Raw genomic sequence first — 26,042 nt, forward strand, 5'->3', positions numbered from 1 at the left:
ACGTCTCAAACCCCAGAGAGGCTAGGAGTGTGGTTTTAGTGTTTAACCAGTTTCAACTGCAGCCTGGCACTCTTTTACTTCCTCTGCAGAGAAGCCTTCTCACTGCTAGGGGAACGAAACAAAACCTTACCATGTGAAACGAAACGGCTAGAGTAAAAATAAAGCCTCAAGGTGGTTTAGTGACCGAGGTCATATTAGGAGGCAGAGGGGCTGCAGGCTGGGGAAAGCACTGAGAAACACTCACGCTGCCAACCGAGAAAGAGATTACAGAAAACGAGGCAGGGCAGAGAATGAACGCGAGTCCAGCAGCGAAGAGGCTGAGAAATCTCTTTCGCACGGCATCAGCTCCCCCGTGCTCAAAACAGTTTGTAAACCGTTTCCTAAACACAAAGGGAAAAAACCCCAGACCTAGTCCTGACCTCCACGAATGAGTAACCAAATCTGACGGGTTCCTGCGAGCTCGCAGGGTGAGGAAAGAAGGCAGGACTGAGGGAACTGCAGGTTTCTCCCTCTCAGGTCCCGCTTTGGGCACACAAATTCAGGATGCAACATCTCCTACTGCTTTTCCAGGTGGGTGGTGGATAAAGGATGGAAGTAAGGAGGAACAGCTGATTGCTGGTGCCATTCCCATCCTCAAGAGCTTCTCTGCCTGTTTTGTGCCGCAGGGAGGCTCAGCAGAGGCTCGCAGTGCTGCAGAGGTGTGAACAGAATACAGCATCAGGCTGGAGGGGAAGCTCTGCCTTCCTGTGACAGCCAGGACAGACCAAAATACAACAGATGGGGTCACTCATGTCATGTACAAGGGAGCACCTACCCATAGCAAGAGACAAACTTCTCGACTTAATGCAAGGTGCAGATAGCAGCCTGACCCAAGGCCTCGCTGTAAGACTTTGTGTATATCCTGCTACCAGCTCGTGTGCTGAGAAGAGAGGGAACACTCCCTCGTGTTCCCCTCCCTTTGCGGACACACCTATGCCACTGCTCTGGTGCAGCTCAGGTGTTTAATGGGCGTGAGAAATGGTTTCAGTAGAAATAACTGCTGAGCATCTCTGGGAGCTGCTGGTCCGGTGGTTTCCATCCCCTCCACTCTTTGCACAGGCACAGTATTGGGTAAAAAAACCCTGAAAGCAGGCAAGAGTCAGCACTGGTTTTTGGGGCATCATGTGCAGCCCACAGGGTCCCCCTTTTGGGGGGACATGTCTTGGCAGTGGGGGGAACGCAGGCACACCTGCACTTCCACGCTGCCCGTCTAAACCAGGGCACAGCCCCAGCTGCCTGGATTTACCTTCCAGATCAGAGGCTCCTAAAAAAGCACCATTCTGAGCACTTTGCCCACCTGACACTATGGAGGTAGCAAATGGGGGAGCCCAGCAGGGATTATTCACGAGTCTGCCCAGAAAAGGTCAGTCTTTCACTGTCCTGAGGAAAAGCACCCAGCCACGCTGGCAGCGCCGAGAAACCCTCCAAAGCCTGGAGATTCAGGACAGACACTCCAGAAACAACGAGTTCTCCAAGCAGCATCTTATCCACACACCTATATGGAAGAACAACCACCATTATAGCAATATAGCATTTCCACTGTTGCCTGTCACTTATTTCGCGTCACATGGAATGGAAAAAGAGTAACAAGGTGAGAAAAGAGTTGAGTGTGAAGGGAGCCGCTTGCAGTAAACAGGGCTGTCTCTGTGGCGTATTTGCACGAGCCAAGCTGGGCCACGCTCACAGGCACCCGCCTCGCACCACAACAGCCTTTTAACAAACCAGAAGCTCGTAGGGACCACGGGTGGTGACATCAAGGTGAACCCAGCTCTGAATACACAGGTCACCAGCATCCCGCACGTGATCGGTCCCAGCAAAGGACAGGCTGATGGAGCAAAGTGGCCGAGAAACCCCCAGCCTGAGAAACAGGAAGGTTCCTGCAGCTGACATGGAGGGCTGAGACAAGAGATCTCGACTCCAGCCTTAGCTTTTCTAAGAGCTTTTTGGGTGGCCCTATCAAACTTTTGATGGCTCTACAAGACTGACCTCTCACGAAGAGGTTAGACTTAATTCTCTAATGATGCTGAAGTATTCGGACATCTGGAGAGAAGAATTATTCAATTACTGGTGTGGCTGTTGTGCCAAGGGAAAAGCTCTCTTCCCTCATCTTAGCTGCAGTGATGGAGTAATCTTCATTAGTGCACACACTCTGCGTGATAACACGAGGAAATATCCACTGCAGAGCACAGGCAGCGGGCAACAGCAACTGTGGGAACCTTAACTCAGCATTTCCTGACAGGGGTGATTAAAATCTCAAACTCAGTGTAATATTAACACTTTCTCAAGAGGTTGACAGCACGTTTGCCCTGTTTACTTTACCAATTCACCGTCTGCACAGTAAGCTGCGTACGGTACTATCAGATTTAAGATCAATAAGGACCCACGGCAAGTGAAACCAGTGGCAGAGAAGACATGGCAGAGACTCAGCTCTTCAGCTCACTTTGCCCTGTCCAGCTGTTTTTAAAAAAGCAACACAAGCTCATTGGTTCAGCCTCCTTTTTTGCATTTCTGATTGGAATCCCACATGAAGTGACCCAACACTGCCAGGTCACCAGGGCACTGGCTCAGCCTGGACTCCCCTGCCATTGCACACCCAGAAACACGCAAAGAAACCACAGAGAACAGCCACTCACAGAATGAAACCCCAAAAGACTGCAGGTATAACGGACAAAGCCTGATGCACGAAACAGGCAGGCTACAACCCAAACACTCCTTCAGCTCACTTTGAAACTGTCCCACATGTTCGGTGACAGCAGCGCCAAATCCAGATATGGAGGAATGGGCCAAAAGGAGGAGCGTGCCCCTCGGTGTGGACGGATGGTCCGTTCTTACAGTTCCATCTTCCTAGAAAACATGATGTAGCAAACTGTGAAAGCAGTGGCTATGCCAAGCCTCTACCTAACCACAGAGTGCCAGGGCAAAGCGTCAGCACTGCATGTCACCTTCCCTCGTCACAGCAACGGCCACAGTGCGAGCTGGCCTTCTGCAGACTTGCCATCACACTTTACTAACTGCATCCAGTTGCCTCCTAACCCTGAAATAAAGTAATGATGTGTCTTCTTACAGAAGGAAAAATGAAGTCAGCACCGAGAGGAGATGTGTAAGCATGTGCTGAGCAGACGCGCTGCTCGCTGACAGGGACAGCGTGCGCATCAGCAGCTCCTGGGAGAGGAACTGTGCAGCATCTCCCTGCCACGTGTGCCACGTCACAGGGCTGGCACCTGACTGTCTGCACAATCAAGCAAGCGCTCACTGAGGACAGAAAACATCCCAAACCAATACATTGTCACCAATGAACAGCATCTCCACAGTAAAAACACCTTTGGCTTGGGCTGGCTTTGAAGGAAGAGCCTCTTTCCTACACCTCTGCCCTGTACGAGTCCAGCGCAGTCAGGGTCTACACTCGTGGTGGTGTTGCATCTGCTTCTGAAAGCTGAACACTGCCATTCTACCCTGCAAAATTGCACTCTGTGGCCCAGAAATAGCTGCTGTAAAGACCAATACCCAAGGAACTACCTGCAGAGCTGTCAGTACAAACAAAAGAACACGGCTCGTCTCAGTCTTTTCAAGGGCTAAAGCTGTCAAGGAAGGGACCAAGGAGGCGGCGACACAGTTTAGACTCATTTCCCCCAAATGACACATAAGCGCTGGCACACGTCCCCTGGGAGAAGAGCTGTTCCCGTCTGCCCGGCTGCAGGACGTGGGGCAGAGGGGCTGCCAGGACCAAGGCTGCTGCCGGTCCCTGGCGCAGGCAGGGACCTTGCGAGGCCAAACAGTGCCACACCGTGGCAACGCACGGGCTGCTGCGCTCCTTTCTGTAGGAGAAAACACCCAGAGACGTGAGTCAGAGGGTGAGAGGCTGTAGCTTCAAGCAGCGAGGAGTCCAGAGCTTCCTGAAGAGCTGCTGTCTTTATCCAGCCCAGAGCTTCACAGCACGGGAGCTTTGGCAGAGACACAGGCTTAAGGCTTCCTTGTCACCTGGTTATTTTCAGTGCAGATCAGTTGGTGAGATGGCCACACCACGGTCCCATCAGCAATTGTGCCAACACGAGTACAGTGCGTCACCACAGCAGTCAGTGCCCGAACCTGCACCCTCAGCTCCCCCTTTTGCCATTAAATTTCTGATTGTCTGGCCTCTCCACGATCAGAAAGCCTGTGCTTTCAGCGAGCCAACATTTCAAACAGATGAAGAAATCAAGACTAATGGTAGTAATCAGACACACAATCTGTACAGGCATTGGCAGCGACCTGCACTTCAGAGAGCACAGCCCCCCGGTGAACAGACCCAGGGCCAGCTCTAGCAAACAGCACTGCACTATAATAAACAACGAGACATCACCAACCCTCACTTTGCTAAGCCGTTACACCGTCTCACATGGGAGGACTGCCAAAGAGAAACCCCTAGTGCCTCAAAAACACTCACAGCATCTTATGTCAAACCATCTTCATCAATGATTTATGGAGAGGCTAAAGCTTGGCATGCTCCTTTCAATGATGCTGAGGAAGCAAAGGTCTCCAGAAGAGAAGCTGAGGAGAGGGAAAACAACCAAGGGCAGTAACATCTTAAAAATGCTGCAGCTGTGTGCCAGAGCTTATCTTTCAAAGCTCCAAGACTTCACCCCAGTTCCACCCAGCTGAAGTCACACATGAGTTCTAAAAGTGCAATCGTGTCTGAGCAGCTCCGGGCCCCGCAGTGTGTGGAGAAGGTCTCCCCAGCTCTGCTAAACTCGCATCCTTAACAGCCATTTTAGGACAGGCAGCCCAGAGCTCCCTGGCAAGTTCTCCTGCAAGCCGCATGTGCCAAAGCAGCGCAAGGATTCCTAGAGGATGAGCTCCCGACCACCACTGCCTGCGCCTGCATTCCTCTGCCTGACAAACAGAGTTCATGGGCTCTTCTCGCAAGGTACACAGCTCCAACAGACTTGGAGATGTTGTCTTATTTTTTTCTTTGAAATCCTTGCAAAAAAAAGCAATAATCTGGCCTCTTAGCAGAACAGGTAATACAAATAAAACACCTATAATGGAAATTGAACCCACAGTTTTCACATATCCAGTGCAAACCTCGAACCATCTGGCACTGGGACAAGTGATCCACTTCCAGAACAAGCCTCTGAGCTTACAGGGTCACTGTTAACCCCGGTCTGCAGCATCTGACCTTATTTCCCACCAGCAACCTCACCCAAGTTAGAGCCCTCAGCAGAGGCATTTTACAGCTTCTTCTGCTTGTGCCTCTCCTTTTCCAGATCAGCCACGCCAGCACACGCTGCCAAGAAATGGATGGTAACAACATGCCTTAAACATGAGAGGCACGAGGTCACCAGCTCCGCAGCCTGACCCAGGCACAGCTCCCATAGGGGAAGCCAAAACACTGGAAAATTTAGCAACAGGAAAGCAAAACAGATCCAGTGTCATTCCGCTGCATTCCAAACACATGACACCAAAGCCAACTGCCGCCTCCTGCAGTACTCACGTCGCTGGGGCTGAGGTTCCCAAGACCGTTGTCCTGTTCGGAATCCCTGCCGGACTCGTGGCCCTGGGAGGAGCGGGGGTGTGAAGGATGGATCCAGATCTCCAGCCGCGTGGCATCATCTCCAACTTGTCGCAACATGGGTTTCTTGCCCTTCCCCCGGCGGCTGGGGCTCAGATCCAGCACCTGATGTTTTCTCTGCTCCATCTGCTCAGCCTAGGGAGACAGGACAGATTCAGTTCACCCAGGGATCACAGTTCAGGAAAAGTATATAATTTCAATCACATGGAGAAATTAGCCCTTCCCCTTGCTTCAGAACCACAGTAACTCACTGACAGGTCCAGAATTTAGCTTCTGATACTACAGGACAGTGCAGGTGAGAGGTTTTCAACTCCAGTTGCCCCAAGACAGGAGCAGCTGTGTCCAGTTCTAGCAGTGTGTGGCAGCCAAGGTGCTGCATCTTTGATTTGGGGCGACCCTCTGGGGCGCAAAGGGACTTCGGCCTCTCTTGCCCACCCCTGTGGGGCACCTCTGGGATAACGCCATGATCATGCTACACGCCTAGGCCATGCTGCAAACTACAGCAACCTACAGCCCTCTCTGAGCTTAGCTGTTTTACAGTTTTTGAACCAGAAACAAGAGATTGAGCTGCCCAAACAACCCCAAAAGGAGTCTGAGGAGAGGCAGAAAGGTCACCATCATTCTAAAGACTGCGTCTCTCATCCAACTCTCAACACGGAATTTCTTACAAGTAGGTAAGCGGTGACTCCAAGTCCAAAAGCCCCGTCACCCTCCTCTCTGGATTCTCCCACAGCTCTCCAGTATGGAAGAACCAGCACAGGCAGCTGCTCCAAGACTCACCTTGCGTTTCGTCTCTTCGAACAGACTCATGAGGCTCTCCTTGGCCGTGAGGATCGGGTTGCTGGCAGCCAGACTGCGCATGTAATAGTAGACAGCATCCAGCTTTCTCCTCTGCAAAAACACAACCAGACTCAGAGCTGCCACTGATTCTGGGGCATTCAGAGCCAAGCTCCCACATACTTTGCCTTCCTGCCCCTCAAATATACATGGCCTCTCCCTCTGCACCACCAGGGACAGACAGACAGGCTGAGGAACAGTATGAAAAGCAGGACCTTGAACTCTCCATCCACATCCACAGCTACCTACAACCACCAGCACAAAGCACAAGCCCTGTGCCAGGGTTAGGGAGGGTAGGTGATGCTGCAGCCTGTGGACTCACCTGTTTCAGCCCCAAAGCTGCTAGAAAAACCATCAACCCAGTGGCTCACACAAAACAGTCTTTTAGCAGACATCACGATAAAGGACAACAGCTTAAATACTGAACTCCTGATGGCTCAGGAAATAACTCTTTTCAACATTACCATGAATGTGGCAACGACTCCACAGGAGTTTCACAAAGAAGAGGTCCCAGCCTGACACCTCCATTATCTGCTGTCACATCTTCCTTGAAGCAAGTTTTAGGGCATGGCTGGAGCAGCCAGCAAAACTCAAACCTAAGAAAGTCGCATGTGGATGTCGCTTAGACCAGTGCCCATAGGTTCAGCGAAGACACAGCAAACAGGAACAGCATCTTCTTTGGAGCATGGTCTTGAGCACAGAAATCTCACGCACAACTCGACACACAACCCACTTTTAAAACATCTGCACTCTCAGCAGCCCACTGAACAGTCCCCAAAATGCCAATAGCCTGAGGGAGTAGTGTGTACCTAACAAAGCTGCCTGGAGCCACAGCAGCTGTGATTCACACAGCACATCCTGCCATAAGTCTTTTCTTTTTTTTAAAAAACACCCAAACATCTGGGAGCACTGCCCTAAACAATGCCTTTCTCCACCAGATGGAATCTCACAGCCATCCCAGAGGCTCCTCCTGCGCTTGCGACATCCTTGCCTGATGAGCATCTTACCGTGTAGATGGCCAGAAGTGCCAGCTGGTTGTACGGGCGGCCGTTTTTGGGAGCAATTTGCTGAGCCTTCAGGTACCAGCTGAAGAACAGAAGAACAAGACAGAAAATGTTACTGAAAGGACACCAGGCTGCCTTCCTTGCTGTTAAAGGTGAAAATTCCCCCTGCACCACAGCACTGGCAGTCCCGCAGGGGACAGGCCCTTTGCACAAGTGCCCTCTGCCTGCAAGAGCCTGCACAGGCAGCGAGGCTGCACCAGCCTGGGGAGGCACAGCATGAGAGGGGGGGCACATACAACTGCAGAAATAAACCTTCTTGGCTCAGCCTGAAGATGAGCGTTTAGCCAGATCCTGCCAGCGCTCTGCCCCATGCAGCCTCAGGAACAGAGAACAGGCTCTTCAGGAAACATTTCTCCCTCAGTCACCTTTTTAGCTCCATGGCAGCTGGGGCCAAACTTCTTGCTCAGCTCATTCTAGGCACATGGTTTAGTGCTAGAGTTATGTTATGGCTGGACTCAATGATCCTGAGGGTCTCTTCCAACTGAAACGACTCTATGATTCTATTTCCAACATTTTCAAGATACTTAATCATCACAAAAGCAGAGGCATCCATCCAGTGGCAGTCCATTCACCCCTCCATTGTCCTATTTTCCCTCCACTGTATTATCCACTCTCTGGCTTATATCATGCCACACAGATCCACCAACACTGTTCAGGTACATCATGAACCTGCTATGTTTCCGTCAGTCCCCTCGAGATATCACCATATTTCTCGACGCCCACAGACTCCAAAAGGGGCAGCTTTCCCTGCTCTGTTCTCCTGAACTCTACAGATTTCAGGGCTCCATTCCCTACATTGGTCTCATTGGCCCCCCCTTCATCAATTTTCACTTCAGGAAAAAAAAAAAAAAAAATCAGAAAAACAAGAATGACAAGAAACAAATGCAGTAATTCCCGATGCAGCTGGAACATATGGACACATGGGAACCTCTCCTAGCTGTAAAGCTACCAGAAAATACGAGCCATTCTGCCAGCCTCAACAGCACAAACCCTCCCAGCACGGGACAACTTCCACACTAGCTGTCTGCAGTGAGACTGGATCTGCTGGTTTGCTCCCTGGGACAGCAGAACAGGCCAGGATTCATCCTTCAGCTTCACAGGAGAGAGCTCTTTGGCTAGGGGCAAGTTTAAGCATGAAATGAGATGCATCCCTTGTAGACAGAAGAAGAGCTGTGCTCAGTTCCCCAGTCAATAACAATACCTGCGGGCCTTTCCGTAGTTCGCAGTGTCATTGGCTTGTTCTCGGTATCGGCAAATGTCCCCTTGGCAAATCATACACCTCTGAGCACTGATCAGCGCGTACTTCACCTGCAAAGAAGCATTCAGCACATCGTGTGGGACCTGCATGGCCCTGGTTGGCACCCTGGGAGCACCCAGGGACTGCAGAGAGCTACGAGGAGGTCACCGACACACCGAAGGTCTCACAAAAGGGCAGCAGAATGACACGACAAGGCTCCATGGCACTGGTTCAGCATTTGCAGGGGCAAGCCAATCCCCTAAACACCTCCTCTTGTACAACGACATCCCATCTCTCTCCAGAAGAGAGATTTTCAGGCCATGACCAATTTGAAGACAGATGTTAGACAAATCCAGCTCTCTGGGAATGGAGTTGGACTAAAATATCCATTCCCAGCTGTCGCTTGCACCTGCACTCACAGCTCAGGGCAATACGCTGTCAAGTGCCAGGGAGGCAGCGCAACTGTGAGCTTTCCTCATTCATTATTCCAGATTCCACAGGCAGAAATAAGAGATGTTCAGTACCTAAAGCGAAGCCAGGGCACCTTGGGACACTTCTTTCCTTTAATTAGCCCTGGTCACAGAGCTGGTACAAAAAAAGTTGTTCTTTGCAAAAGAAGCTGAGAAATGTTAACATACCAGAGTTTGTTCAAGAAGTTCTCTAACAGCTAAGAAAGATTCCCTGCAAACATAGTGACATCTGCTCCGAGTACAGCTGCCTGCCTCTTGGCAAGGGCAGCACGCTGAGTTCAGCATACTGTATACGATTAACCGGAGGAGAAATCTCCAGGAGGAAGCCGACCTACCATTTTCCTCAGAGGTTTGGTGCGGATGGCCATGCCGTCCATGTAGTCCTCTAGCTTGAACTGGTATGACACTTGCAGCTTCTGGAGCAGCCCGTCAAAAAAAGAAGTGCCCTGCAAAACACACACGTACTCGGGTGTTACACTCCTTCTGAGAGCGAGCACAAAATCACCACACCATCCCTGCCACCTGCAAGAAAGAAGGTCCCTCTCCATGAGGTTTGGGCTGTTTCTCTTGGGAAAACAACGAGGGGGTCAGAGGATCTTCAACCTCAGAGCTTTTTTAAAGACTGAGCAGACAAAATCAAGACAAATCTGATTGAGGAGTCCTGCTTTGAGCAGGAGGTTGCACTAAAACTCTCCAGCAGTCCCTTCCCACCAACCTATTTCTACAAAACACATCCTCTCGGATCACAGACTCACAGATCCGTCAACCTGCCTTCTACTAAGAGTAAACTGAGCTGCACCGTTTAACGGAATGACTTTTAAGCAAATTGGATAAAGATGTCACAAATCTCCAGGAATGCTTCTGTTTATTTCCAGTTCAGGGCATTCATTTCATTTTAGCTTAAGTCAATTTCAAATTAAGGTAAAACACACCAAAACAAGCCTGGTTTAAATTAAAACAGATGTCCACCTGGATCTACACCTGCCACAATAAATCATAATCTGTCTGCGCATTTTCCTCGCACAAGCGTGGCCCAAGGCGCAGAGATATGAGAAAGATCAAGAAGTGTGTCCAGTGACACCAACCCATTCTAAACACCTGCCAATTCTACCCAAAGGTTTAGTGGAGTTTGGGATGTTTCTCTCTTCTTACCTCATCTAGAAGCTGGAGCAGTTTGTTCCGAATTTCTTGGGCATTTTCTCCTTGAGGATCCTTGAGAAGCTGCCGGAATTTCTCAATCACCTGGTAAAACGCATTCTTCCACAGCAGTTGGTCCACGTTCTGGGTATCGGAGAATTCAATATCCATCAGGATGCATCGTTCGTACAGCTGCAGCATCTCCACCCTATGGTGAAACACAATCCACGGTCAACACAACAGCAACTGCCCAACCTGATCCTGAGCTGCCAGGGATATGTCCCAAGTCACCAGCTGCTCTTTGCCCAACAAGCACGAGATGCCAGCAGTTCAGCGGGCTCGTACACTGGGGCAAAGTGATGCTTTTACACGAGTCCATCTGACCAGCAGTACTTGCTTCAAGTAGACATATCCCATCCTGCAGTCCACAGCACAAGTCCCCAAAACACAGTACAAGCCCTGAAATGAGCTCACCTGCTGAATTTGCTGCCAGTCAGCTCTGAAAATAAGTCTCCAGGGAAGCCCCCAGAGACATGGAAGTCACAAGTAAACGTGAAAGATGCCAAGCAGAAATGTGCTGCTGCCACGTTAAAATAACTACCCTCCAGTGCACCACTGTCACTTTCCTCTCGCTAGCTGAGGTCACCAGGCCACTTCCATGGGACTGCTGTATGTCACAGAGTGTCAGGAGGAAAACTACCCGGCGCCTCAAAGGTGCCGTTGCAGTTACACGGCATCAGGAACCCACGCAACGCTTCAGAAGCACGAGCCAACAGTCGCCGCCCCTGAAGCCCGTGATGCAAATTAGAGAGCAGAGAAGCGAGGGCAGAAAATGAAGCAGAAGTCCCCCAGTAAATACTGAAAGCATGTGAGAGCGCTGGAACCAAGAGAGACCAGCTCCAGTAAGGGCAAAAAGAACCCAAGAGCTGCAGCAGGTGCTCGTCCTGCTCCCTCACATCCCTGTGACGCAGGCACAGAATTCCACAACCACAATAAGCCGTGGCTTGGCTCCCAGCTCAGACAAACGATATCTTTGCCTGCAGTTTCCTTCCGATACCCACAGAGCACTGGTACATGACAGTCCCAGCACAGCAAAAGCCAGCGAGCCACTGCCCCATCTCCAGATCTCTGAGACACAGAATCATAGAATCATTTTGGCTGGAAGAGACCCTCACGATCATTGAGTCCAACCATTAACCCAACACTGATACTACCCCATGTCCCTGAGAACCTCATCTCCACATCTGTTCAACCCCTCCAGGGATGGTGACTCCACCACTGCCCTGGGCAGCCTGTTCCAATGCCCAACAACCCTTTGGGGAAGAAATTGTTCCCAAGATCCAACCTGAACCTCCTCAGGTGCAACTTGAGGCCATTTCCTCTCATCCTATTGCTTGTTACTCAGGAGAAGAACCCAACACCCTCCATGCTCCAAGCTCTCTTCAAGAAGTTCAGAGATCAGGTCTCCCCTCAGCTCCTGTTCTCCATGCTGAACCCCCCCAGTCCCTTAGCTGCTCCCATCACACTTGTGCTCCAGCCCCTTCACCTTCTCTCAACTCACTCCAGCACCTCAAGGGCTTTCTTCTAGTATACCAGTATCTCCAGCCTACCAAATGCCAAAGGAGCCCGATTTTCACGATAATCATTCTGATAGTTCATCCTGGAAACTGCTCGGACCCTCCCCTCTACAACATAGTCACAAACCTGAGCTGGGCCATCTTCTCCAGCCCCTCTGGGCTGATGCGGTCTCTGGAAAGTAGATTGCTGAGCTGTTGCTCCTGATTCCCAGCCTCACGGAGGAGTTTGCTGAGCTCCTGCTGTTGCATGCTCCTCATCTGCTGCTCCATCTCAGGACTCAGAGGAGCTGGAGGCACAGGGCCGCACAGGTACTGCCCCGCCTGGCCAGGGTACCCAGGGAAATAGGTTCCTGGATACACGCCGTTGCTTGGACCCATAGGATATGGCAGGGAGTACCCGCCGTAAGGATACTGGGGGCCCTGACCGGCAGCCCGAGGGTAATAGTAGGGGTTGTCAGAGTTTTGGAACTTATAGTAGGACGCCTGGGCCTGGCGGGCTTCCCCCCAGGAGGTGGGGCTCACTTCATCGTCCGTGTCTAGGAAGTGAAGCTGAGCAGTTTGGCTCTTCAGGGCGGGTTTTTGGTCCGGGTTGTTCGGGTCCCACAGCCTGCGAGCGGTGCCGCCTCGGCCCCGGCTTCGGGGGCCTTTACTGCCAGCACCGCCCAGCAGGAGCCTGGGCCCGGGGTGACCAGGTTCGGGGGAGCCGGCAGTGCTGGCAGAGAGGTCCGTGTTGGCAGGGAGGAACAGAATCCCACGGCCCCTCCCTTGGGGCTCTCTGCTCCGGCTCCTCTCCTCGCAAGTCTCTGAGTCATTGCCACCAACAAACGCCTTCAGGGGCTTTTTTTTATCTGTATCTGCCAAGCTGACATCCCTGTTCATAGTCTTGCTGTCAAACGTGACTCGAAAGGGTCCCTTGACTTCCCTGCCGTTGCTGCTCCACTCGTTCTCGCTCCTACAAGCTCGACTCTGCTCTGAATGCTTCTTCTTGTCCAAATTCCTGCTGGAGACGTATGCTTCAGCCTCATTGATTCTGTCATCGTCCAAGGAGTCGGTGGAGGACGCAGAGAGCTGCTTCCTAGGACGGATTCTTTCCCTTGCACGCTCCTGTCGCCTCTCCATCCCATCCACGAGCGAGGCTCCATCTACGCTGTTGTTGCTTCCAGCTGAGCTCGTGCTGCAGGTGCGGTACCGGCTCCGGCGCTTGTCAGAGCGGGAGTAGCGTTTGGTGGAGCCCACTTTCCCCTGTGTCACCTCATCGCTGGTTCTCCTCATCCTGTCGCTTCGCTCTGCTCGTCTTCCTTTTTCTCCCCTGGAGGTTCTGACTCCTTCCCCAGCCTGGCTGCCCTCTCTATCCTCCTTGCTTGATTTGGTTCTCCTGTTGTTGTCTTTTCTGGTGCCTTTCTCGGTTTCCTCATCTCTCTCAATTTTCAGCTGCTCCATTTTACTAGTGACCTCCTCAGCTGCTGACCACAGGGCCGGTTCTTTAGCAGCTGAGTGCAAGCGTTTTCCAGGCTGGTAGATCTGCTGATCTGGCTTCTTGGTCCTCCTGGTGGTCTTGGGACACCACTCATCCGCAGCAGGCTGCTTGGAGGAGTTCTCCTGGCTCTGAAGACCGCCTTTAGTCTCTGTCTCTTCATTTTCCTGCGAAGGACCATTCTGCTTGGGGCCATCACCTTTGCTGAAATCCTCCATGACTGGAGCTCGTCCTCCAAAAGAGCCCTTGTCGCTGGCACTCTCCTCAGCTCTGCTCCACTCCTTCTCCGAGGCCTCGTGCTTTGGTGGCACAAGTTTGCTCCTCAGGCGGGAGAGGCCAGGCTTGTAAATCTCCAGGTCTGGGCGCCTGTTGTCCTTGCGATGCCTCGGCTCCTTCGCTTCCTTCACGTTTTCTGAGGAAAAATAGAAAGAAGAAAGTTATTCCCACCACAAACCACCTAAGGACAAAAAGCTACGACAAATATTCAAGGAAAAACATTAAATAACAGTAAAGAGCCTGATACCCCTAGGGCAGGTCCAAGATAATAGACCTGAAATCCTCCGTCGAGGTTGACAGGAAATCACAGAGCAAGAGTAGGAAATGAGAAACTACAATAATGCTGACCAAATTCTTGGCCTCATTCACTTACATCCCACAACAGTTTTGCTCAAAGGGACAGCAACCTGAGAAGCTACAGATAAAGCACAACGCAAGACTCTAACGCGCACATGCAAGAACCAGGTGTAAAGTTTTAGGTTTACAGCTTTCAGCAGCAGCTATAGGAACCTTTCTGCTGCCTTCCCAAGTAGCAAGTGATGGGATAAGAGGAAATGGCCTTTAGTTGCACCAGGGGAGGTTTAGATTGGGTATTAGGAAAACAACATTTCTGGAAAAGGCTGTTGGGTATTGGAACAGGCTGCCCAGGGCATCGTGGAGTCACCATCCTAGGAGGTGTTTAAAAGGCATTTAGATAAGGTTTTTATGGACATGATTTAGTTCTAGATTTAGGTTATAGTTGGTCTCGATGATCCTGAGAGTCTCTTCCAACCAAAATGACTCTACATACAAAAACCCACCAGCAAGCAGAGCCCAAAGCCGGAGCCCAACGCATCACCCAACGTTTCAGCCCAGCCGGGCCGTTACGCGCTGCATTTCCTCAACTTTTCCTTCCTGCCGGTAACCGGCACCGGCTCCGCTCCGCACACTCGGAGCCGCCGCTCCCGGGGCCGGACCCGGCGCCGCAGGAGCTCCCGAGGGGCCGAGACCGACCCGCCCTGGGGCAGTCCGCTGCCTCCCAGCGGCCCCACTCTCTGCGCGCCCGCGTTCGTGTTCCCTCACCCGGGCGACAACCGTGTCCGGGGCGACGCGGGCCCGGCGGGGGACAGCCCACACCCCAACCACCCCCGGGCAGGTGCCGCTGCAGGGAGGAGGGGAGACCCAAGCAGAGGCTCCCGGCTCCCACCACCGATCCTCCGGCCCCCGCCGCCCCCTCACCTCGCCCGCCGGCAGCCGCGGCGCGGGCCTGCGCCGCCACCATGTCCCGCAGCTCGGCGGCCGAGACGCGGACGCGCTCCAGCCCGTCCGCCATCTTCCCTCCGCCGGGGGCGGGGCGGGCGGGCGGACGGCGGCCGCGCAGGGCCAAAAACACAGCGGCGCGCATGCGCGTTGGCCCCCGCGCAGGGCCGAACACATGGCGGGGCCAAGTCTGGCCGATGTGCGGGCGGCGGAGCGGAGGCTGCGGGGCCGTCTGCACCGCACCCCGGTGCTCACCTGCCGCGGCATGGACCGCCTGGCCGGCCGGAGGCTGCTCTTTAAGTGCGAGCTGTTCCAAAGGACAGGCTCCTTCAAGGTGCGCGGGGGCGGTTCCAGCCCTCGGCCCGGTGCTCGGTCCCCGGCCAGCCCCGGGGCGCAGATCTTTTCTTGCGCTGCAGAAACCCGCTTTCCGCTGGCACCCACCAGCTTTCGAAGCTCCTGCCACCCTACACGGGGACCCCGGCGCTTCCCCGGGCACTGGGTGGGCTGGAAGGCCGGGGATTCCCCGCCTGCAGCGGCACCGAGGGGGCTGCACTCTCCTTGCAGATCCGCGGCGCCCTGAACGCGGTCAGGAGCCTGGTTGAGGACAGCGAGCGCGCTGGACGGGACCTGCCCCGAGCTGTCGTGACACACAGCAGCGGGAATCACGGCCAGGCGCTCGCCTGCGCTGCCCAGGCAGAAGGTAACGCGTCCCCCCAGCTCCAAGCCCGGAGAGCAGCCGGGCACAGGGCTGGCAGAGCAGTTCCCTGGGCAGAGGCAGCACCAGGAGCCCCGTTCTGCCACCCCTGGGGATGAGCAGCAGTGTCCCTCTCCTGAACACAGGCTGGCACAGGCAAGGTACAACCCATTCCTGCAGCTTTCTGGCAGTTGGATTTGTCTTCTCTTCCATCATGCAGGGATTCCTGCCCACATTGTGGTGCCCCACACAGCCTCACGCTGTAAGCAAGATGCCATCCGCTCCTATGGTGCCACGCTGGTGCCCTGCGAGCCCAGTGACACAGTAAGGGACTAAGAAACTGGCCAGGGACACGGCCCAAACAGACTGGAGAGGTGACAGCACCTGCACTCTTTCTCTTAGTCCAGAGCAGGGACAGCTGCTCATGTTGTCCAGAGGACAGGAGGAATCCTGGTGCACCCCAACCAGGACCCAGCGGTGATCGCGGGACAGGGCACTATCGCGCTGGAGGTGCTGGAGCAGGTGAGAGAAATGCACAACCCAGGGCTCTGCACAGCAAAAAGGGGGGACACGACGTGCCAGGAGCACTCGTGCTTCCTTTCTGTGCAGGCACCCGAGGTAAACGCGGTGGTGGTTCCCGTGGGAGGCGGAGGAATGATTGCGGGAATAGCAGTTGCCATCAAGGTAGGTGACAGCTGCATCTCCCCATGTGAAGAGCAGGGCTCCCAGGACAGCTGAGGAAATCTCGGGGTGCCTGGGGTCTGCACAGCAGCAGCGTGGAACACTCAGCCGCTGCACACACACAAGGTAGTTGCAACCATGTGGCTCCTCCCGCTCTGTGCAGGCTCTGAGACCAGATGTGAAAGTGTTTGCGGCCGAGCCGCGCAACGCGGACGACTGTTACCAGTCCAAGGTAAGGGGGGAGCTGACCCCCAACCTTCACCCGCCCGATACCATCGCAGATGCCGTTAAAACCAGCATCGGACCAAACACGTGGCCCATCATCAGGGATTTGGTCGATGACGTCCTGACTGTCTCAGAGGAAGAAATCAAGGTAAACGTTCCCAGCTCGCTTCTCATAGTAGCTGCCAGCAGGCAGCTGCCTCCATTCCTGCCCTGCCCCTCCCCCTCTCACCCCTCTGCCCTCCCAGAGCAGCACAAGCCCCTGCACCCCACTGCAGCTGCACAACACCCCGTCTCCAGCTGGAAGGGGTTGGCAGAAGTTCCACTCTCCCTTCCCAGAGCGCTGCAGGGAGACGTGCACAGGCCGTGCCCTCCGCAGCCCCGGAACAGCCTGCGCTGGCTGCTGGAGTGACAGCTGCTGCTCTGTCCCGACAGCGAGCCACGCGGCTGGTGTGGGAAAGGATGAAGCTGCTGATCGAGCCAACCGCGGGTGTGGGAGTGGCGGCTGTGCTCTCAGAGCAGTTCCAGGCAGTCCCCAGGGACGTGGAGAATGTTTGCATCGTGCTGTGTGGGGGAAACGTGGACCTGAGCTCCCTGACCTGGCTCACAGACCTCCCTGGGAAAGCGGAATGAGAACACAGCGATGTCTAAAGCAACGGAAACCTCGCTCTGGGTTTGCACAGTCTGGTTTGTGCACTACTATAAAAACAGATGAACAACCCCAAGCCTTCGAAAGTTTTTGTGGAGGGATAAGGGAAGCTGGCATTGGTCCCTACAGCACTTGCTCCCAAAGCAGAGTCACTACTGAGAGACCTGGAAACAAAGCAGTGCTTGTTTTCCTCTCCCCAGCTGCTACTTCAATTTTCTTTCTCAGCATCAACAATAAATCCCAGCAAACTCATCCTCAAAACAGCAAAATCCCCGCACCCACCACTATGGCAGGTCACAAGGGACACACAACAACCCCAGAGAGACACAGAGTTCAAAAAACAAGGGGTGCGCATAGCCTCCCCATTTGGCCTCCAGAGCCAGCCACCACCAAAACACAGGCACTTAGCTGTTTCGGAAAACGTTTTCCATTAAAATAAATAGCTCTAGCTGGTACCTGAGCAGCAGCTTGTGAGACAGCCACCCCTGTACAGACCCCAGCAGCAATACGTCCAAGAGGTGAGCACTGTCCTCACTGTGCACGAGCTGAGAACAGTGTTCTGGGAGCTAAGGCACAAACCAGACGCTCATTCCATTTCCACCTCCTGCACCGGCAGCGTGCTCTCACTCCTCACCCATGGTACAGGCTCCGGAACATGTGGATCGTAAGTCCATTTAGGAAAAACACGCTTGTAAAGGTTCAGCAGCACCGTGTCCTGGGACTTGAGCTGTCCATCAAAATGGCACTTCATGTGGCCATGGGTCCCTAGGCAGAGAGCACAAGAGGCCATCAGTTGTCTCTCCTGCCCTGCAGGACCACGTCCTGCTCAGCACCACAGAGAAACACAGAACCAGACCTACCTAATGGCTCCTTGATGTGTCCTCTACGACCCCACTTTGTCCTCAGCTCCACTGGCTTAAACCACATCACGTCCTCTGGGGGTGAAAACACGAGAGGCAGGTAAGAAAACTGACGTGGCTGCACCAACACGACCGCTCCCATGGGGCAGAAGTCCTGCTGTGTCCCATCTTCCCACCACGCAGACAGGCCATACCTCTGTTAAAGAACATGTATCGCACGACAGCTGTCTTGGCAAAGATCTTGAAAGGATGGCCACTGAGCACCAGCCGCTTGATGACGATTCTGTCGGGGTCCACGGAAAGCAGAGAACCCGTGGCGATGAGGTCATGCATTGCTGCAAGGCAGAGTCACTAACACACCAGGACAAGGCGCCTCCGTCACCTCCCTCAACACAACTCCCTTCCCCAAATGGTTCCAGGGCCAGAGCAACCCCATAGCAAGGACAACCAAAGGTGCTAGTGATATCAGAGATGGAAATGCGTTAATCTTCTCAAACAGCACGAAGGGGACAGCTTTTTCAAGTCATAGTTCCTGGATAGATGTACTAAGTGGGGTATGGGAAGGGCCAGCTGATGTTTGTTTCCCAGATGCCACTTCTCAACTCACCATTACTTCTCTGCTTAAAAAGCAGCACTGAAGCAGGAGGGAAAGTGATGGGAGCGTAAACAGTCACCACCAGGGCAGCATCTGGGCGCAGGAAACGCTCCAGCTTGTGTTTGTCAGCTAGGACAGAACAGCAATGGTCAAGTTCAGGCCAAGAGCAATGCTCAGAGCTCTAGGAAACACCCCTGAGCCCATTGTTCCCTGGCAAACAGGCCCTGAGCTTCAAGAAAACAGGTGACAAACACCTCTCCTCTGCTGGCAGAGGGTATCCAGAAGCAAAGATGATCCTTCGAGCTACCAGCTCACTGTGCGGATCCTCCCACCACCTTGCCTGGACCAGGGAGCCACCCTGCCCAAGCCCACCCACTCCTCACTATTTAATTCCTCCCCTGGAAGCCTCAGAGCCTAGAAGTGAGTCTTCAGAAGAGTCCTTCAGCCAGGTTCAGACACCATGGCTAAGACATCACAGGCTTCCTGCCCTAGGAACACCCCCAGCCCCATTCCATCACAAACCTGAGGTGTGCTGGGAGAACAGGGGGGATGCTCGGAAGCGCCTGAACCCACAGTGAAAGATCAGCTCCTCCTTTGCCCTCACTGGCTCACTGTTGCTCGGGTGTCGACGCACCAGGAAATTCAACACGGACATCTGCAGGAGAGGCAGCAGCGTGAGGGGCTGGCGAGCGATGGTGGATGGAGCAGAAAGCAACAGGACATTGCAGAGACGAATGCCCTTGACAGTGGCTTCCCAAAGGAGCGCTGTCACCAAAGCAGACATCTCAGCCAGGCTTGGGCACCCAAGCCTAAACACCCCTTGCAGCTTCAGCCTGCTCTCACCAAAGGGAAGGTCCTACTTGGAAATGCAAGCAATGTGGGGAGATTTCAGCCCAAACCCTCAGCAGCCAGAGCCTCTCCAACCCATGCAGCCTGAAGGAATCAGACAAGGAGCTGCACACCTACAAGATATCAGCAAGGCTGTACTTAGTCACCTTTTGCTCATGGGGAAGCAGCGAGAACAGAACTAAGGGCTTCCCTTCTTTGAAGCTCTCCATCACCGAGACAGGAACGTTGCAGATGTGAAGTGTAACGTACCAGCCAACCTGCCAAGAGAGGATCGGTTGTGAATACTTCTCTCAAAAAAGAAGCATCAGAAGTGCCAGGGTTAGAGAAGGAATCCAGGAGAATAATATCATCTGAACTCATGGCCTCATGCCCAGAACCAGCCAGCTGATCCACCCAGCCTCCTCCCTGATAAGTCTTTCCTATTAGAAGCAAGGGAACGTGGTAGGGGAAGAGATCAGCAAGAGAAAAGGGAGCTACCGAGGCTCCTTCTGTCTCCTCTTTCTCTATTTTCCGGAAGAGGTGCTTTCTGGTTCTGGAGAAGTCCTGGAACTGGAAAATCCTGGCATAATCCCTTGGGAGATTCTCTTTGGGGTCCCATGGAGAAGTCCGGAAGCTCTTCAGCCCCCTGTACTTCTGGAACCTACAGGACAGATAACAGGAAAGACAAACCACTTCACCCATCAAGGTGTGCGGCCAGCACCTTCTGTGGTCTGTCACCTTCAGAGAGGACAAAAGAAGCAAAGCAAAGCTTCTCAGAAAAAGATCTTAGTGCAGAGAGAACTTGAAACAGCAGCCAGGTCCCCAAACAACCTTCCCTTGCATCAGGGCTCTGCCATCCTCTTCCCTCTCCCTGCACAGGCCCATCCACTGCCCCCCAACTTCTGCATCCCCTGGAAGCCTCAGAGCCTGAGGATGCATCTTCAGAAGAATCCTTCAGCCAGGTTCAGACACCATGGCTCGGACATCACAGGCTTCCTGCCCCATCTCACCAAACCAGACAGAAGGGCACCTCCCAGCTCCTCTCCCAGCAAAGTAACCTCTTTCTTACCGGACTCTGGCAGGGACGTCACGTGGCGTGTCCACCTCATCTGGAAACATTTCATCCATTCTCTCCTGTTTGTATTTCTCCAGCATCTGCTCATCTTCCTCCATCTTCTCATCGTACTGGTCATCCCGCAGGCACTCAGAAACGGTCATGGTCTCGCATTCCTCTTCTGCAGGCTCTTCCTCACCACTGCTCTCCCCCTCCTGACACACAGGACAGCACAGAGTCCATGAGCACGCATGCTGTTCATGTCCAGGCAGCACCACAAATCCTACATGAATTGTGACCCAAGCTACACCAGAGTCCCTCATTTCAATATCTAACAAGCCACAGAAGCAACATGATACACATGAGAAACTTAACAATGGAAACCCAGGCAAGTCCTGGCTCTGAGCAAGGAGGAAGGACAGGATTGTCCTGGGATATGTGGTGGTGCCCTGGAAATCACCTGTAGTATCAGCTCTTGGAGGTACCTGGGAAACTGCCTCTTCCATCATGTCATCATCCACGTCATCATCATCGTCGTCGTCATCATCATCTTTTTCACTGCCCTCTTCTCCATCATCCACAATCCAGGCAGCCTGGTACTTGGAAGTGCCTTTGGGGACCTTTACCAACCTCCTGTTTGCCTTCAGAGAAGCTGTAAGATTTCCCACCAATAATTAACCCAGGAACAATTCTCCTTTCCCTCAGAAACTTTTACACCAGGAGAGCAAAGATCAGCTCTAGACCAGAATTGCTGTTTCCCAGCACAGAACTTGTCAGAGCGCAGAAAAGGCAGCTGAAATGTAACTCTGCCAACTGCCAGGCAAAGCACACAGCCTGCTAGTGAAGTGACGGGACAAGGAATGGAAGCCCTGGATTCCCAACTACCATGTTTCTTCACAGCCATCCCAGTAACACAGGGTTTCTAACAACCCTCTTAACAGGGACAAGGAAAAGGTGAAGCAGTATTGCTGCTACTCACCCTCTGCTTCTTGCAGTTCTTCTTCAGTAGGCCATGTCTGCTCCCCTTCCATAGGGTCAGGAATCACTTCTGACTGCAAAGACTCCTGCTTGTGTGGATCCACCTTCATCAGGACTTTAACGTCTTCCTCCATCTCATTGGTACCGTTTACAGAGTCATCCTGAAAGGCAAGAGCAGAGTTCCCAGCTGTGAATACACGTAACTGAAGGTAGCAATCAGTCTGAAATGAAACTCCCTTTGCTGTCATGTTCATTATGTCGTAATATAACATTCGTTACGTGCTGTGGGCAAGCACCAGACACAGCCCTGCTGGCTCTGGTACAACTCCCCCTGACCACATACACCCAGTTGTATTTTCCTGATGGAAGTTCACAAACATCATGTTATAACAGAAGCACAAAGCCCTGACCTCCCCCACGCACATACCTCCATGTCCTGACTCCTCTTCTGTCCTTTAACCACACGGGGGTTCAAAGAGAGAGGGTCAGGGGGCGCATCCACCTGGCTCATCTGGAAGTCTCCATGTCCCACGATATGCACCAGGCTGTTCACGTCAAGGGTCTGTCCCCGGACGAAGCCGGACACCTTCAAGGTCCCAACTAGGTCACTCTCCTGGCCAGGCACAAACTCAGCAGTGTAAGCAAGCAGGTGAGCCCGCCGGTCCCGAAAAGCGAGATGCCGCTGCTTCTGGGTGGCGAGGTGTCTCAGCAGCAGCGAGGATTCCTGCTCCGTGTTCAGGGGGAACAACTTGGCCTCAGGAAAGCGCTTCTCAATGGCTTTGGCAAGTTTCTTCCTGGCATCTATCCGCTTCTTCGGTGGCAAGTCGGTGCCCCCTGGGACAGCAAGAGCTACCAAGCAGCGAGTAGAACAGAGTTCAGGATGGTAAAACTTCCAACACCCCTTTTACCAAGCATCAACACAAACTCAGACATCAGCAACCCAAATAACCAAAGGGATTCACACCACGGGGTACAAAGACAGCATCACCCATTCAAAAGTACAATCAGGACAGAAAAACCTGTCTGTAGAGTTAACACTTTGAGCATAGATGACACCACGGAGATAAGGACCCAGGAACTGAACTTAGCAGGAAAGCACCTGAATTCCTGCGCTCTGCACAGCCGAATAACTGCTACAACACTGAGCACCACCACGCACCCAAAGCACATAAACACCCCTTTTATCTCCAACACTCCCCACCAGGGCAGTAGCACAAGACAGCATGAGAACGGCATTAACCCAGCTGATCAGTGCTCAGAAACAGGTGGTCAAAGACCTGTGATCACCTCTTAACATATGAAGCTTTTAATTACTGCAACAGCAAATTCCCATCAAGCACCCCCTCAGCCCCCACTACAAGCCCTGAATGTTTCTCACTCCCTCACCATAAGTGGGGAGCCCCTGCGCAAAGAGGCAGGAGAGGCAGTGCTCCCCTGCACTGTCCCAGCCATCCACAGCATCCAGGATGAACAGGAGGGAGTCGGCAACCTTCGCTAGGTCCAAGACAGCGTGAAGATCCCCTACACACAAAATACATCTGTTACTGGGGCTGGCAGGGGTACAGAGCCAAGAACCACAGCGACAACAGCGTTTCCTCACCTGTCTGTGCTGTCACGAAGCGCCAGCGCTGCTTGAGTCGGGGGCAGAGGAGTGCAAAGCCGCCAGCTTTCCCCTCATCCACATGGACAACAGCCGAGTCCTGGCTCTGCAGCAGGCGGAGGGTGTCGTGGGCTGCAGCCCTGCAGTGCAGCGGCACCACAACCACGAGGTGTGGGGGCCCATCCCGGCTGCCCAAGCTCCGCTTCTCTGCCAGCACCTGTGGGCACAACTGCAGAGCATGAACCCTGGCCCCGATCCAGTTCCTATCCTGCCTCTCCTATCAACACCAGATCCCTCAGCAGCTCAACCCAAAGCTGCTCTGTCCTGTAACACTTTGCTTGCCTGATAAAAGGAAAAAAACTCTTTTGGAAACCTCTAGGCACAATATAACAAGACTAGGCATAACACGAACTCAATAGAGAAACAATAGCTATGTAGAGACTGGACGTGAGGCAAAGCGCAATGTCCTTGGTTTGCAAGCTGGGAAAGTGGAATGTTCTTGCTTGCCCCCAACCGAACACACCCAAGCAGCCATTCCTCTGCCTAGCGCAGCTCCCGATCCCCCCACAAAGCCCCGAACTGGCCCGGTCCCCAGGGACACCCCCACACGAGGGCCCCCACCAGCCCCTTCACAATGACCAGAACCGACCCGTTTCCAGCTCCCCCTGCAACATCAGCACAGCCCCGGCTCCCCCAGCGCCCTCACCGCCTCCTTGCGCTGCCGCCGGAGCTGCAGCGCCTGGTGCCGCCGGTCCACCCGGCTGAGGTCACGGAGCCGCCGGCGGGGCTGGGCCTTGACGGAGACGCGGCCTGCGGGGAGAGAGCGGTAAGGAAGGAAATCCGGCGAGGGAGCCGGCGGGGAAGGCGTCCAGTCCCGCCCGCCTCACCTCCAGCGCGGCGCTGCGAGGCCCCGCTGTGCTTCCCGCCCTTGTGCGCCTTGTTCTGCTGCTTCAGCGGCCCGGGCCGGTGCGCGCCCGCAGCCACCATGCTGCCTCCTCGCCGCCTCCGCCACGCTTCCGTTGGCGTCACTTCCGGCGCCGCGGGGCACGCCGGGAAGGCGGAGCGCACCCCGCTGAGATGGCGGGGGGGGTTGGGGATGGCTGCGGAGGGGGAGCAGCGGCCGGTCCGGCCCCGCGGGGAGGAGAGGGCGGGAGAGCAGCGCTGCGGGGCCGGTCCGGCCCCAGAGCCGGTGCGGGGAGCGGGGGTGGTGCCCGGCGGAAGGAAGGAGAGACGGGAGTGACAGCCGTTCCGCAGCACTTTATTGCGGGGATTTTACAGAGGGAGCAGAGAGGGCCCGTCCACGCACTGCGGGAAGAAGCGGTTGAGGAAAGGCCCAGCCCAGGCGCGGCTCTTCCCCCTCGGCCAAGAGCCATGGAGGGGAAACGTTCCCACACTCCCCGTGTCACTTCGTCACCGCAGCGCTGGCACCTCGGCTCTTAAGATGTTCCCCAGCGAAGAACAAGACGTTATCCAGCCAAGAACACGTGTTCTGGGCTCAAGGCCTCAGCTGCACCCTGTGCCGGTGACACCAAACACACCTGGCGCTGGCAGAGCCCCAGGCCCCTGCGGTCACTCACAGTGACACTACCAGAAACTCCCCAGCCCCTCTGAAACAAGGGCAGGCAAGGAACAGGGTTAAACATTTACCATAGTGTTGCACTTGGCAGCAAAGCTGCAGTTGGTAACCCAGGGGAGAGGAAGGGCAGCTGCCACCCCGACTGAGCAATTACACAGGAGGGAAAAGTGGGTTCTACAGGTCCCCGCTCCCTCAGATTGGGGGTGTCAGTCCCCCCTTCTCCTCTGCAAAGAAACCAGCATGATGGTGGCAACGTGGGTCTGTTCTTTATGGATCCTTTTCTACCCCTACAAGCAGGCTGACAGCTGAACCTTTCCATTTTACATATTGCAGATAGCATGTCCTGCCTGACAGGAAGGAAGACGCAAAATTCAGAGACCAGTGACATGTAAATACTGTTTAAGCAGTAGAAATGAAGTCCCTCCGTAACAGGGACCCACTGGCTGCAGGACAGCACATGAGTCTCTCCTATTATCACTTCCAAAGGCCGTTTGTCCCTCAGCCAAGGTGGCCCACAGCCATGCCACCGCACTGCCACACACACAGAGGCTGCTCAGAGAGCATAACAAAGCTACCTCTCGGAAAAACAACTGTCCTGGGAGTGTTACACCTTGTTATTTAAGCAAGACCAAGGAAAGGAGCAAGGTTTGAAATGTTTTCTGCCCAGGGGTCCACAAAGCCAACTACCTCTGCCCCTGCAAGTCACCCAGAGGCAGCCAGAAGGGACCCACCAGGGAGGCAGATGTGTCTCCAGATCTCTGCAACTCTCAGAGCTGCCCTGTGTTGTAAAAAGAGCTCACACCTGATCTGCACTATGGACCGGGCCCTTCGCACGTACAATTAGAATTCCCACCAATCCATACATCAAAAGCCTACAGCTGTTTCACTGACCTATGCGGTTCCACAGGGCCCTCCACGCACACCACCAAAACCACCAAAAACCACAACCCGTGAGCTGAGCCAGAAGGAGCAGAAAGCCAAGCACAACCTCATGGCAGCTTAACACAAGCTTTTCCTGCCAAAGCAGGAACCAAGGAAACACGGTCACAGCCACAGCGAGAACGGGGAAGTGCCCCCAGGCAGGCGGGACACGTCCCTGCGGCAACCAAGTCCTGGCAGGGGTGAGACCCCTTCAGCTCTCCCGTGCTACTCCGACATGCAGCCCGGTGCTCCGTGCACACGAAGCAGCGTGACAGCTGCTCAGCACCACCTGCCAACCCGCCTGCCCCCACAGCGCTCTGTTCTCTGACACAACAGGCTCCCGGGCTGCTCTCCCACGCGCTGGCTAAACCCCACAAAGCAGCTGCATTGCGGGAAGGCTGAGCTCCCATTCCTGCTCCCAAAACATCCTCGCTGCTGCCTTCTGAAGTGGCAAGAAGCCTGGGCTGACACTGCTTCGTATGTAAA

At 54.0% G+C, this 26,042-nt stretch overlaps 3 protein-coding genes and 2 non-coding genes across 10 annotated transcripts in view; 1 reads left to right on the top strand and 4 right to left on the bottom strand.

Moving 5' to 3' along the window:
- SMG6 (SMG6 nonsense mediated mRNA decay factor) overlaps positions 1–14,987 on the bottom strand; it is a 107,890-nt gene extending 92,903 nt beyond the window's left edge. For both annotated transcript variants that reach the window (XM_065853202.2, XM_065853201.2), the window contains exons 1-8: positions 14,878–14,987; positions 12,037–13,795; positions 10,348–10,540; positions 9,531–9,641; positions 8,690–8,796; positions 7,432–7,510; positions 6,368–6,478; positions 5,510–5,722 (exon numbers count right to left, since the gene is read on the bottom strand). In XM_065853202.2, coding sequence (XP_065709274.1) covers positions 5,510–5,722; positions 6,368–6,478; positions 7,432–7,510; positions 8,690–8,796; positions 9,531–9,641; positions 10,348–10,540; positions 12,037–13,795; positions 14,878–14,971 — 2,667 coding nt within the window. In that variant the 5' untranslated portion in view covers positions 14,972–14,987. The remainder of the gene's footprint in view (positions 1–5,509; positions 5,723–6,367; positions 6,479–7,431; positions 7,511–8,689; positions 8,797–9,530; positions 9,642–10,347; positions 10,541–12,036; positions 13,796–14,877) is intronic.
- A 77-nt stretch (positions 14,988–15,064) lies between these two features.
- SRR (serine racemase) lies at positions 15,065–17,220 on the top strand. Of its 4 annotated transcripts, none has more exons than XM_071817074.1 (7): positions 15,065–15,232; positions 15,463–15,598; positions 15,813–15,916; positions 15,995–16,114; positions 16,202–16,276; positions 16,437–16,646; positions 16,835–17,220. In XM_071817074.1, the coding sequence occupies exons 1-7, from the start codon at positions 15,074–15,076 to the stop codon at positions 17,126–17,128; spliced, it is 1,098 nt and encodes a 365-aa protein (XP_071673175.1). In that variant the 5' UTR covers positions 15,065–15,073; the 3' UTR covers positions 17,129–17,220. The 4 variants fall into 4 exon arrangements, with proteins under 4 accessions (XP_071673175.1, XP_065709432.2, XP_065709431.1 ...); XM_065853360.2 differs by having other exon boundaries at positions 16,931–17,220; XM_065853359.2 differs by having other exon boundaries at positions 15,995–16,276.
- A 328-nt stretch (positions 17,221–17,548) lies between these two features.
- Positions 17,549–25,978, bottom strand: TSR1 (TSR1 ribosome maturation factor). Of its 2 annotated transcripts, XM_071817069.1 has the most exons (16): positions 24,281–25,978; positions 23,947–24,236; positions 23,766–23,869; positions 23,060–23,276; positions 22,846–22,980; positions 21,887–22,308; positions 21,461–21,620; positions 20,967–21,133; positions 20,497–20,696; positions 19,926–20,088; positions 19,595–19,705; positions 19,122–19,254; positions 18,612–18,728; positions 18,199–18,339; positions 18,005–18,079; positions 17,549–17,909 (listed from the first exon to the last, which is right to left on the bottom strand). In XM_071817069.1, the coding sequence occupies exons 1-16, from the start codon at positions 24,430–24,432 to the stop codon at positions 17,731–17,733; spliced, it is 2,766 nt and encodes a 921-aa protein (XP_071673170.1). In that variant the 5' UTR covers positions 24,433–25,978; the 3' UTR covers positions 17,549–17,730. The 2 variants fall into 2 exon arrangements, with proteins under 2 accessions (XP_071673170.1, XP_065709430.1); XM_065853358.2 differs by having other exon boundaries at positions 23,947–24,286.
- On the bottom strand, positions 18,994–19,086 carry LOC136110272 (small nucleolar RNA SNORD91 family). Its single transcript, XR_010652591.1, has one exon. It is a non-coding gene; the product is annotated as a small nucleolar RNA SNORD91 family (small nucleolar RNA).
- On the bottom strand, positions 20,335–20,427 carry LOC136110273 (small nucleolar RNA SNORD91 family). The gene has a single exon (XR_010652592.1). It is a non-coding gene; the product is annotated as a small nucleolar RNA SNORD91 family (small nucleolar RNA).
- Positions 25,979–26,042: the final 64 nt, after the last annotated feature.

Source organism: Patagioenas fasciata, chromosome 19, assembly GCF_037038585.1.
Source record: "Patagioenas fasciata isolate bPatFas1 chromosome 19, bPatFas1.hap1, whole genome shotgun sequence".
NCBI lineage: Eukaryota > Metazoa > Chordata > Aves > Columbiformes > Columbidae > Patagioenas > Patagioenas fasciata.